At 50.8% G+C, this 12695-nt stretch overlaps 2 protein-coding genes across 2 annotated transcripts in view; one reads left to right on the top strand and one right to left on the bottom strand.

Annotated features, from left to right (window-relative positions):
* Positions 1 to 2068: 2068 nt before the first annotated feature.
* cyp1d1 (cytochrome P450, family 1, subfamily D, polypeptide 1) lies at positions 2069 to 6236 on the bottom strand (the record flags this gene model as incomplete). The annotated part of the gene is made up of 7 exons (XM_084468878.1): positions 2069 to 2351; positions 2491 to 2577; positions 2702 to 2825; positions 3922 to 4011; positions 4103 to 4226; positions 4932 to 5567; positions 5940 to 6236. The coding sequence occupies 7 exons, from the start codon at positions 6234 to 6236 to the stop codon at positions 2069 to 2071; spliced, it is 1641 nt and encodes a 546-aa protein (XP_084325004.1).
* Positions 6237 to 9871: 3635 nt separating this feature from the next.
* Positions 9872 to 12695, top strand: part of LOC311343518 (aldehyde dehydrogenase 1A1-like) — a gene marked incomplete at both ends in the record, with an annotated part of 11804 nt that continues 8980 nt past the window's right edge. Inside the window, one exon of the mRNA XM_084468377.1 lies at positions 9872 to 9908. Coding sequence (XP_084324503.1) covers positions 9872 to 9908 — 37 coding nt within the window. The remainder of the gene's footprint in view (positions 9909 to 12695) is intronic.

Genomic DNA, 12695 nt, shown 5'->3' with positions numbered 1-12695 from the left:
ATTACACGGCTACTTGCCAAAACGAAAAAATAACTTCACACGGTGTGTCTTTTTACAGTTCATTAATTCATTTTTCATTTATTTGTTACCAGCATCCGTAGTGTTGATCAGCAGAGAAACAGTCCGCCAAAGACGTCGACGTCGCTTAGCAACCGAATCCGCTGTGGTTGATGAGTTACCGGACTACTTGCGGAGGGATACGAAAGACGTGGAAAAAATCCACTTTCCTTGACAGCGGTCGTTATACGCTTAGCAACGGTCAATTATCGAAAAATAATTCACCACCGGAAGTCGGGAAGGCCCATGCAAGTGAGCGGAGCGTTCCACAGCACTGAGAAGAGCCGTGTAATAATGGTTGTTATTTTGTCTATCTCTGAAATAACCGCACCTAGTGCTGTGTTAACTCTGCTAATGTTAACCTGACGGCTGGCTGCTTGGGGAGGTCACCCCGGAACAGAACAGACCGTACACAAGTGTTTGTTAGAGGGTCGTTTTGGGTCACCCACCGGGAGGAACCGAGAGCGGGCAATTAAGGGCATCGCGTGTTGAACGTCAATGGAGGCCTCTCGGTCCGAGTCCTGGAATCCCCCCTCGACGTGGGGCCCCCTGTAGGCCAGGCTGAGTGATTACAAGGTCAGTCGGTCTGGTGGATGATACTTCTATTGGCGCCCGTTGAATTAGACGAAGTCTCTTTGGGAGCACAATGGTGTGTGGGATGGAAACAGCTCTGTACATCTTGTACACTCACTGTCAAACACGCAACCACCGGCCTGCTGGTGGGTGCTGGAGCTGGACAATGGCTGGCATGGGGACGTGTGTGTGTGTGTGTGTGTGTGTGTGTATGTGTGTGTGTGTGTGTGTGTGTGTGTGTGTGTGTGTGTGTGTGTGTGTGTGTGTGTGTGTGTGTGTGTGTGTGTGTGTGTGTGTGTGTGAGTGAGTGTGTGTGGGGCCAGGTCTGATTGCTATGGTCATGGCATTATAAGCTGCTGTACACTCAAATTGTGTGTCATTCAAAACCAAATCCATTTAACAAAAAGGGTAGTTGGTTCAATCCTATCCCCCCGGGTCTTCTTCATCCTTCACCGTATTCCACACGCCAACTGTTGACGGCAGCGCCCCGTTTGCGTTGGTCGGTGACCGGTCCTCCTCTCTGCTTCCTGCGGACCTGGCTGATATTATACCGCACTATACCGCCGCGCTCATTAAGCCAAATTAGCGCGGTGACTCCTAGCTTTGCGTGCAGCGTTTCATTGGCTGGCCCACATCACAGGCGACCCAGCGCACGGCCCCGGTGATTTGTTATTCTTTAATAACCCCCGTGGTTTAAACCGTACTATGAGCTTCATGGAGCAGCGCTAACCGCGGGACAAAGCGTCCGCGCAGCCCGGCCGGCCCCTCACGGCCGAGGGGCCGGTTAGGGGCGGTGGTGGTGGGTGTCCTCCGCGGCTTGGGTAAGACCACACACACACACGCACACACGCACGCACACACACACACACACACACACACAAACGCTCATAATCGCAGTCACACACAAACCACGTACCTGTACGGTGATCCTCCGATTATACATATATTATCACACACACACACACACACATATATATATATATATATATAAATATATAAAGCCTAAAAATATCAACATATTTTTAGGCTTCAGTGAACTATGCTAGTGCTTTTATATATAAATAAACAAAAAATAAATATATAAATATGAAATGACCACATACAAACAAGCAAATAAAACCTCCTTTATTCTGAACGGCAATGACAGGCTACTGTACACCACACAAGTGTTTGACAAAAAATGTGAAAATATAAATATATTGCAAATTATATTTAGCATCTGTTTTAGCACAGGTTAAATGTCCCTGATTCTGTCAGCCGCCGTATATCTCGTGGAGAGGTATCACTGTTGTATATCTATATATATCTATATCTATATATATATCTATACTATCATACTTACGGCTAACGTCTAAGCAAGGCCAGGAGCTGTGACGTACTGTAGCCGCAGGGGGGGCCGTCCTAAAAGACACGCAACCTGACTGGTCTTCCTAGAGCTCTAGAACCTTGAGGAGATGCTGATGAGGTATGGGCGCGGCTTCATGGTCAGACCGAACTCGGCGGTGAGGTCCAGGTCCTGGCCCGGCACCTTCTGGAGCCGCAGGGCGCTGAGAAGCGTGGTGAGGAACACGAACATCTCCAGCCGGGCGAACCCGTCTCCAAGGCAACGCCTCTTCCCCATGCCGAAGATGAGGACCTTCTCCGTCAGCGCCTTGTCCAGGCGTCCCGATTGGTCCAGAAAACGGTCGGGCCGAAACAGGTCTGGGTCGCCCCAGAGATCTCTGGAGAGAGCGGGACAGAAAGGACGTGTGGAGAGCGTTGGAGCGATGGAACGCTCCGTCAAAACGAGGGGGTTGAACGATACTCCGTTACGTACTGAACGATACTCCGTTACGTACTGAACGATACGCCGTTACGTACTTATCGTGGTTGACCTGGTGCTGGTTGATGAAGACACACGTGTCTTTGGGGATGAAGTATCCGTTCAGAGTGATGTTTGTTGTCGTGCTGCAAAACAACATACAGTACAAGACAGAATGAATCCGTTTGAATCCCATTTCCATTAGCAGCCCCGCCTTATGGACGGACCTCCATGCGGTCAGATGTGTGACGCCGGGGGGGGGGGGCTCACCAGTGAGGGATGGTGAGGGGCACGTAAGAGGCGTGACGGAACACTTCGTACAGGAAGGCTTCGGTGAAGGGCATCTGAGGCTTGTCTGCAAACCTGGGAGCTCTGGCAGAACCGATGTGTTCATCTGAGAGAGACACGGAGGGCCACGCGGGGTCGTCAGAGAGTCTCGCTACAGCCATCTCAGTCTCGTCACACTTTTCTAAAATCAGCCTCAACATCTCAAACACCGTAACCCCATAATGATCGATTTTCGGAAGACTCTGTCGTTGTACCACCAAGAAGACTTTTTAATCAAATTCTATAAGTAATCACTGAGTTAGTTCATTTGCTTTATTACATTTCAGGAATAATTATTCCTCATGCCTACAGCTTTGATTTGGGCTCTTGTCTGTGAAACAGCGACCGTGACAGAGAGAGAGGAGAGGCATTGTGAACCCTCATGAACCCAGAGCCCTGTGACTGTGAGCTCACCAAGGTTCACAATGCCTTCTTTTTTTTTTTAGCACAAAGTGATTTTTCAGCAAACCAAATCACCATTCAGGGATGCATTGATGTGACGCCACTCCTGATGCACACTTCTGAGAGCGCTGGCCACGTGATTGGAGGATGTTAAACCATGTGTGTGTGTATCGGGGATTGCGTGTCACCGCCTTTGTGTGGGCCCAGAACAGCTCTCTCTTTCTTCACCTCTTTCACACTCCGCTCTCATTCTGCCTCATCCTGCCTCCTCGTACCGCCGCTCTCTTCCTTGCTCTCTCTCTCGCCCGCTCTGTGTGAAATGTGCTTGATAACAAAGAGCCCCCCCGGTGCAGAAGAACGTTCCAGAAGAAGTCGTGCCAGCCACAGACGGCATCCTAGGTGTGCATCTATGCAAGCACAGTGTGTGCACTGAAAAAGGTGAAATGTGTTATTGCTGTTTACAAAAAGATGTGTGTGTGTGTGTGTGTGTGTGTGTGTGTGTGTGTGTGTGTGTGTGTGTGTGTGTGTGTGTGTGTGTGTGTGTGTGTGTGTGTGAGTTTGCATGCGCGTCTGTGTGTCAAAGAGTACATATATGGTGTTTCCAATTCTCCAGATCTTTTTCTTGTTAAACATCCTGACCAGAAACTATTGCACTCTTAATGTTCAGTATTACCTATGACAACCATAAATGATGCATTATTCATTAGGCGGCGTGTAAAAGAAGCAAAGATTTGTGTCACTGTAGAGTCAAGGTGTATAACCTATCTCCTGGTGTATACGGGCCTGGGTGTCTGGAAACTTGATGAGGTACAGGAGACTCCACTGTAGACCAGCTATGATGGTGTCAAATCCTTACAAAGAAAAGAACAATACAGAGATAGATGAGAGCAATGATCATCCACATTCACACAACTCTCCTTGAGCATCGCCGAGGTCACGGACCTGCTCCGAAGATGTCTATGACGGTGTGGATGATCTGGGAGTCGGAGAGCATGGAGCCAGCCTGTTCCTCTCCCCGCTCCTCACACTGGGCGATCAGCGCGTCGGTGATGTCGCGGATCGAGTTCTGGAATCACAGGCAGAAATCATGAGCGCACAGACAGGTCAACACAGGTCAACACAGGTCAACACAGGTCAACACAGGTCAACACAGGTCAACACATGCCCTCAAACAGAAGTGCTGTTTACACATTTTATTTTAAACATAGTTTTTGTTACTTCTTTTGTACCTCTTCGTACTTTTGTACGTACAGTGCAATGGGTGATACTAATATTGGAGCTTATCGTCACAAAAGTCCAAACTCAGGTGCTTTCCACTGAACAAAAAAAAAGGTACTGACTATTGTTTAATTCTACAGTTTAGTCCAGTCTCCTGCAAGCAGCAGCAATGCCCGCTAAGTTACGCGTGTCTTCCACTTGACTGCTAATTTCAAATTAGCGTGCGTGCAAACATTTGAGCCTCTCCGCGCGGGAACAAAGGTCCTTCTTTGGCTTTGACCACACAGCAAAAAATGCATGTTTGGACACTGATTAATTAAAAGTTGTCAGCAAATGAGTGGGCATTAGAAGAAAGTAGCGTCTTTTTTTTATAAATAGAGATCACTTCAACAAAACGAATTGTTCCATATCAATACATATTCACTGTGAAGGATACACGTCCTTCACAGTTACTTATACTATTTGTATTTGCATCATTATTACGTCTATTCTAGTTTGAAGTCTGCTGGTACACTGTGGGTCCAGTGTAAGGGTCTCCATCCCCTCCTCGTACCTTATCGAAGGTGGCCATGTGCTCCTGGATGTTCTTCTCCATGAAGCCGTTCATCCTGCGGATGTGCTGCACCATCCTCCGCAGCGCCGGGCTCGGGAAGTACCGCAGCACCGGGAAGAAGTCCGCCAGGTTCCCGGCGGCGAAGATGCGCAGCACCTCGTTGTTGATGGCCACCACGCTGAGGAACTCCTCGTCCTCGTGGTCGTAGCGCTTCCCGAAGCACAGCGCGCACACCACGTTGGCCACGGAGGTGACCAGGGGCCGCGCCGGGTCCAGGGCCGGGGGGCCCCCGGGGCCCGACGCGCCGGCGGCGGCGGCGGCGGCGGCGGCCCGCTCCCGCATGGCGTCCACCAGGCCGCCCGCCTCGGCGCACACGTGCTCCTCCAGGAGGCAGGAGGCGTCGGGCCCCCGGGGCGCGGCGCGGGACAGCGTCCGCAGGGCGTGCTTGCAGAGCTTCTTGTGCAGCGTCCAGGCGGGGCCGTACGCCTCGCTGAAGGTCATGCTGGTCCCGTCGGCCACCGCCGAGAAGGTGAAGAGGTCGGGCCGGCCGGCGAAGGCCCGGCCCTGCCGCACCAGGGCCTGGCGGATGGTGGCGTGGCCGCTGAGCACCACCACCGTCAGGGCGCCCAGACGCACCTGCAGCAGGAGACCAGGGAGCGTTAACACCGGGTCTGCAGCCGGGGGGGGGGGGGGGGGCGCGACCCCTACGGGGGTCCGCAGAGTCACTGTCCTCTGAAACGATCTGATCCCAAACTTTTCTTTGTGTAATGATGCACTTTATAATGACGTAAACAATGCTAAGCCTAATCTTGACACTTTTAAACATGGCACTACACATTGTCATTGGCCCGGTTTATTAAGCAACACCATCTTATGGGATGAGCGCCAACAGCATTCTCCGCCGTGTCGCCGTCAGCCAAAGGGCCCCCCCGGCCTGAGAGGCGTTTGGTTCCCGTGCTCTGGGGGAGCCCGGTCTGGATCTACCCCCCACGGAGCCACGAGGCTCACCTGGAACACGTCTCCGTACTGCAGCCGGAGCCGCGTGAGGGACAGGTGGGTCTGGCTCCCCATCTGCAGCAGGTTGCCCACCAGGGGCCAGGGCGTGGGCCCCGGAGGCGGAGGGGCCCGGGGGGCCCGCCGCCGCCGGTGGCGAGGAGGAGCAGCAGCAGCAGCAGCCCCCCTCCGGCCCCCGAGGACCACCAGGACCACCAGGATGAGGGCGAGGGCGCACAGGGCCACGGTGACCCCGGACACGTCCACACAGGGGTCGGCGCGGAGGAGGGGGAGCCGGCAGCTCAGCCTCATGGTGGGGGGTGCTGGGGGAGGACGGCGGGGGGGGGGGGGGGGGGGTTTACAGAGGTTAAGAAACGAACACAAACTGTTAGAAAATAGCAAGCATAAAGAATGTAAGAAAGAGGTACAAGATGGAGAAAAAAGAGAAGGAAAGAAAGACAGAAAGAGAGAGAAAGAAAGAAAGAAAGAAAGAAACAAAGTAGGAAAGAAAGACAGAACGAACGACGAAAGGAATCACAGTAAAGAAAGAAAGAGACGCAACGAAGAGAAGCCTCAGTCCCTACCTGGCATCGGAGAGCCCTCAGCAGAAGATCCTCTGTGACGCTTTGGAGTGACTGGAGGTTCTGGTGTCTGTAGCGGAGGCGGCCCCCAGCCCCCTAGTGCCCCGACCGGCCCCTGACAAAGGGGTCCACCACCGCGCAGTGACAGTAGGTGAGCAAGGAGAAAGTGATCTGGGACAGTATGGAAAAGGGTTGTTATGGGGAGGCCGTGAGGTTAATGTACATCACGAGAAGTATTATCTCAATTAAAATATTCTATAAAAAAAAAAATACTTCATATTAATATGTATTATCTTGGTCCAAGTGCAATTGCTTCAAATTAGTACTATTTTAGTCTGCTATTGATTTCCTTATTAGTCGTATTTAAGCTGTACGTTTGCGACGCCTGCTGGAAATAAGGTGAACTGCGTCCTTGCAGCTCAGCAGGGATCATGATGGACAGAGCTCCCTCACTGACATCAGGACAGCAGAAACACCACATTTATTCCGTCTGGGAAAACCAAAAACTCATCTGATCGATCTGCACCTGGCTCAAGAGTGAATGTTTGGATTGTATCATCAAGGTTGAATCCGGGTTCGTAACCACTTAATAGAAAGTACCCAAGTCCAAGTGTAAAAGTATGTGGTTTGCTTTGAGACGCAACACGTGTTGTTTTAGAGGGGACTGGACATTGGACTGTCAGGTCGTTTGGCGGGTTAATAGTATTGCATGATAGGCTGTTGGGTTATCAGAGAGGACCAATCAGTCTGCGCCAATTATATGATCAAGACAGAAGACATGCGCTTGCGTTCACCACGGATTCTATTTCACAATGGAAGCGCCTCCATTATTGTAGTTTTCTTACCAATTAACCCAATAAAGTACCAAAGTGTTTTCATAACAAAACTATTGTTGTCTGACCAACGGTGCTTTTTACATAGCTTACATACATGCGATTCATGTGAGGCAATGAGTTGAAGTAAGGTAAGCTACAGAGTATACCAGAAGGTTGACCTATGAGAAGTCAATTAGCAATTCCCAAACATGATAGTATTTTAATGAACATAAAATAGTTTTGTTGTGGCTTTTGCTATTGAAGTACTCATGACCTAACACACAAACAACATACTCTCTCTATCGCTCTCTCTCTCTCTCTCTCTCTCTCTCTCTCTCTCTCTCTCTCTCTCTCTCTAGCTCTCTTTCTCTCTAACTCTCTCTCTCTCTCCGTCCCCGCCTCTCTCTCTCACACACACACACACACACACACACACACACACACACACACACACACACAGTGATATTCCAACAATCGCCACCAGGGGGACCTCTTCCTCTCCTTTTGTTTGTCAGTTTATCCTAAGAACGTTGACGGCAGTTTGTGGCGTTGGAGGAACATCTCAGAGCGAAGAGGTGAGGTGGACAGCACTTCGCCATGTAGGCCTACCTCAAACACTAATACATGACGGTATTACGTAACATTGTATTATCCCGCGGGGAACGCCTCAGACTCTCATTTATGTCCCCGCTTTTTAAACATACGTCTTCATAGTTCCCATAGATTCCCTTGCTGACCCTGGCTCACCCTCGTCTTTCACCGCCATTCCCTTTGGGCGGAACGTCCCGCTCTCCCTCGCTGCTCTCTCGCTCTCCCTCGCGCCGTCCCAACCGGTTAAAATCAATCACGCCAACACCCCGAGCTGTCAGGCCGCGCGACGGCTCCTTTGACCCACCGCTCCCCCCCCCCCAACCCCCCGTCCTCTCCTGGACGAGACGCACGCCCCCGTCATTAGCGCGGTCTCACACACACACACACACACACACACACACACGCACGCACGCACGCACACACACACACACACACACACACACACACACACACACACACACACACACACACACACACACACACACACACACACACACACACACACACAAGGATAGAGGGGCACACACACACACGAGCGAGACAGGCCAATACTTCTTACACATCTCCCTTGTTCTTAACACAAACACACACACGCACATACACACACACGCACACGCACATACACATACACACACACACACACACACACACACACACACACACACACACACACACACACACACACACACACACACACACATACAGCCTGACTCCATGGAGCCAGACTAGCTGGTAGACCCTATTTATCCAGACTATATATATATATATATATATATATATATATATATATATATATATATATATATATATATGCTATATATGCTACCACATGCAACAGACTATATGCATGTGGTAGGCCTGTACTTCTTACAAATCTCCCTTATTGTTAACACAAACACACACACACACACACACACACACACACACACACACACACACACACACACACACACACACACACACACACAGAGACGTCTCCATATGGAGCCAGACAAGATGGTAGACCCTATCCAAACAGTGATAGATATACAACAAACAAACAAACATCACACACACACACACACACACACACACACACACACACACACACACACACACACACACACACACACACGCACACACACCCGACACAAAGCAAGAAAGAGAGGAATGGGAAGACACCAACAGGTCCCTCCTCGACTCGACCTATGACGGAGCCGTACTTCAGAGCTCTCACGCACGGAGCCTTGATGCGTTTAATTGTCCCCATAGTCTCCGCTGGGCCGGTGCGCTGTCGCGGGGGACGGATCCCGGCCGGCCCAGACTCAGCTGTGAGCCCACATTGTTCCGGGGAGACAGCGTAGCCACGGGAGGCCGCTTATTAAAAGGACACACATCTTCCCAATTAGCCTAAGTTGTTCCTCTCTTCTCCTCCGCGAATGCCGACCGCTCTTTTCATTCCGTGTTTTCTCCATCTCGAGTCTGTCTCGTTGTGAACGGGGCGGCGTTGATTAAAAGGCGACGGGGATAATTGAAGAAGTGATCAACATGTCAGAAATGACATAGCGCGTTTCACGGTCTGCAAGGCTGAGCGGTTTCTCGCGCCCCCATCAAGGGCGCGGGGATCGCCGCTGTCTGAACGCTGATTAGCGCGTGCGGGGCGGGGCGGGGGCGGGGGCGGGGGAGGGGGGGAGGGGGGGGGCCCGGGGCCCCCCCATGAGAGACGTGGGTCCCCTTCAACTCCTGAGGGCGGGGGGGGGCAGCTATACTACATGACTGTCTGCGTTGGATCGCTTCATCCCATCCCTCTGGGCATGGAGCGCAAAAAGTAGGAGTTGTCATGGACGACGTGGGGCCGGTATATAAGGGACGGGGCTCGGCGCTGGGTTCGAGCTCAGCCTTCGACCGGTCCCTCGAGGAGAAGACGACACGCGGAGGGCGGGACTGGGACGACAGCGGTCGCGACAGAGGAGTGTAAATGATGCCTGTGGTCGGACCGGAGACCTCTCAGAGCGCAGGTAGGACCTCACCCTCTCCCGCCGCAGGTTACCTGCAGAGATCCAGCCAGGAATGGACCGTTTATTTATCGTGCGCTTGGAGCATTTTTCTGTTTTAATGGGCAATACTTGTCTTGGTAATCAAACCCCCGAAGCCGTCTCCTCTGGCTTCAGTAAATCATCCGTTACCAAAGTAAACTTTGTTTAAATGACTTAGTGTACCGAGTCTGCAGAAGAGCATTTAGGATGCGGTGAATTTTGCTTTGAGTATGGCGATTCACTCACTTGTTTTACTTTGTCCACACACTTCCTACTGAACAACGGATTGATTCAAAATGTTGTTAAGTAGGCCTACTGCGTTGCTTTGGTTTGTGAAAGGCTTCGTTCGCTGAATGCTCTTTGTCTGAATCTGTGATTGTGTGAAATGAGTTCGGTAACCACGGATGTTTCAGTGACGCCAGGAGAGAGGGCCTTGTCTCTCTCATTTGACACAAATATCTTTTAAAACGGAGGATTTATTGCCAGGCAAACATGGCTGATTATTTTCCTTTGTTTTCCTATTTATGAGATAGTCATAATAATTATAATCCTAATAATATCAGTCAAAAGTGTAATATATAATATATATATATATTTTTTGAAATGATAATCTACCAGGTTATCTGGCATACCTGCGACAAAAATAACTAAAGTCAAAGTTAAAAGTACATCAATAACAATTCATACATAATATAGACAGGACTAACACCAACAAAAACAAGATTCAACAAACTCCTAAACTCTAAACTGAATAGGCCGTCTTTGTCTCGGCGGTTCGGAATCTCAAGCAAACGTAATTCAGATTTTTTTCCTCCTAATCAAAGAACCTGGCTCGCATCGGCCTTAGCGCTGAGCGTTCTAATGAGGCCGACCAGCAGCGCCGCCGAGCCGGCCAGCCGACTTTACGGTGCCAGTCGTGACCCCCGACCCCGTGGCGTTGCTGGCCTGACAATGCCAGGTCCTCCTCCTCATTTGGCACGGCCTCACGGCGCCCCGGAGGGAGGGGAGGCGCCCTACACACAGGGTTATGACACAACACCATCCAGGCCGTTCACACGCACTGATCCAGACCTCCGGGCCCCGCGGGCCCCGGGCCCCACAGCCCCACAGCCCCGGGCCCCACAGCCCCACAGCCCCACAGCCCCACAGCCCCGGGCCCCACAGCCCCACAGCCCCACAGCCCCACAGCCCTGTAGTCCTGTAGTGTAGTCCTGTAGTGTAGTCCTGTAGTGTAGTCCTGTAGTGTAGCCCTGTAGTCCTGTAGTGTAGTCCTGTAGTCCTGTAGTGTAGTCCTGTAGTCCTGTAGTCCTGTAGTCCTGTAGTGTAGTCCTGTAGTGCTGTAGTCCTGTAGTGTAGTCCTGTAGTGTAGTCCTGTAGTGTAGTCCTGTAGTGTAGTCCTGTAGTCCTGTAGTCCTGTAGTCCTGTAGTGTAGTCCTGTAGTGTAGTCCTGTAGTGCTGTAGTCCTGTAGTGTAGTCCTGTAGTGTAGTCCTGTAGTCCTGTAGTGTAGTCCTGTAGTGTAGTCCTGTAGTGTAGTCCTGTAGTCCTGTAGTCCTGTAGTGTAGTCCTGTAGTCCTGTAGTCCTGTAGTGTAGTCCTGTAGTGTAGTCCTGTAGTGTAGTCCTGTAGTGTAGTCCTGTAGTCCTGTAGTGTAGTCCTGTAGTGTAGTCCTGTAGTGTAGTCCTGTAGTCCTGTAGTGTAGTCCTGTAGTGTAGTCCTGTAGTCCTGTAGTGTAGTCCTGTAGTCCTGTAGTGTAGTCCTGTAGTGTAGTCCTGTAGTCCTGTAGTGTAGTCCTGTAGTGTAGTCCTGTAGTCCTGTAGTGTAGTCCTGTAGTGTAGTCCTGTAGTGTAGTCCTGTAGTCCTGTAGTGTAGTCCTGTAGTCCTGTAGTCCTGTAGTGTAGTCCTGTAGTCCTGTAGTGTAGTCCTGTAGTGTAGTCCTGTAGTCCTGTAGTGTAGTCCTGTAGTCCTGTAGTGTAGTCCTGTAGTGTAGTCCTGTAGTCCTGTAGTGTAGTCCTGTAGTGTAGTCCTGTAGTGTAGTCCTGTAGTGTAGTCCTGTAGTCCTGTAGTGTAGTCCTGTAGTGTAGTCCTGTAGTCCTGTAGTGTAGTCCTGTAGTGTAGTCCTGTAGTCCTGTAGTGTAGTCCTGTAGTGTAGTCCTGTAGTGTAGTCCTGTAGTCCTGTAGTGTAGTCCTGTAGTGTAGTCCTGTAGTCCTGTAGTGTAGTCCTGTAGTGTAGTCCTGTAGTCCTGTAGTCCTGTAGTGTAGTCCTGTAGTGTAGTCCTGTAGTGTAGTCCTGTAGTCCTGTAGTGTAGTCCTGTAGTCCTGTAGTGTAGTCCTGTAGTGTAGTCCTGTAGTGTAGTCCTGTAGTCCTGTAGTGTAGTCCTGTAGTCCTGTAGTGTAGTCCTGTAGTCCTGTAGTGTAGTCCTGTAGTGTAGTCCTGTAGTCCTGTAGTCCTGTAGTGTATAATGAGGGGCAGACGGGCATTTACATGCAGATGCAAAGATACACGCGCGTTCACACAGGCACGCACGCACGCACACACACACACACACACACACACACACACACACACACACACACACACAGACACACACACACACACACACACACAGACACACACACACACCAGCATGCAAACAAACACAGACCAGCATACATACACGCACACACACACACACACACACACACACACACCAGCTTACACACCCATACACACACACACACACACACACACACATATGCAAACACACAAACGGATATCATGAGCAAATGAAC

The sequence above is a fragment of the Micromesistius poutassou genome, assembly GCF_964030765.1.
Source record: "Micromesistius poutassou genome assembly, chromosome: 5".
NCBI lineage: Eukaryota > Metazoa > Chordata > Actinopteri > Gadiformes > Gadidae > Micromesistius > Micromesistius poutassou.
The sequence above is the reverse complement of the archived record's forward strand: the minus strand, read 5'-3'. Positions and strand labels throughout refer to the sequence as shown.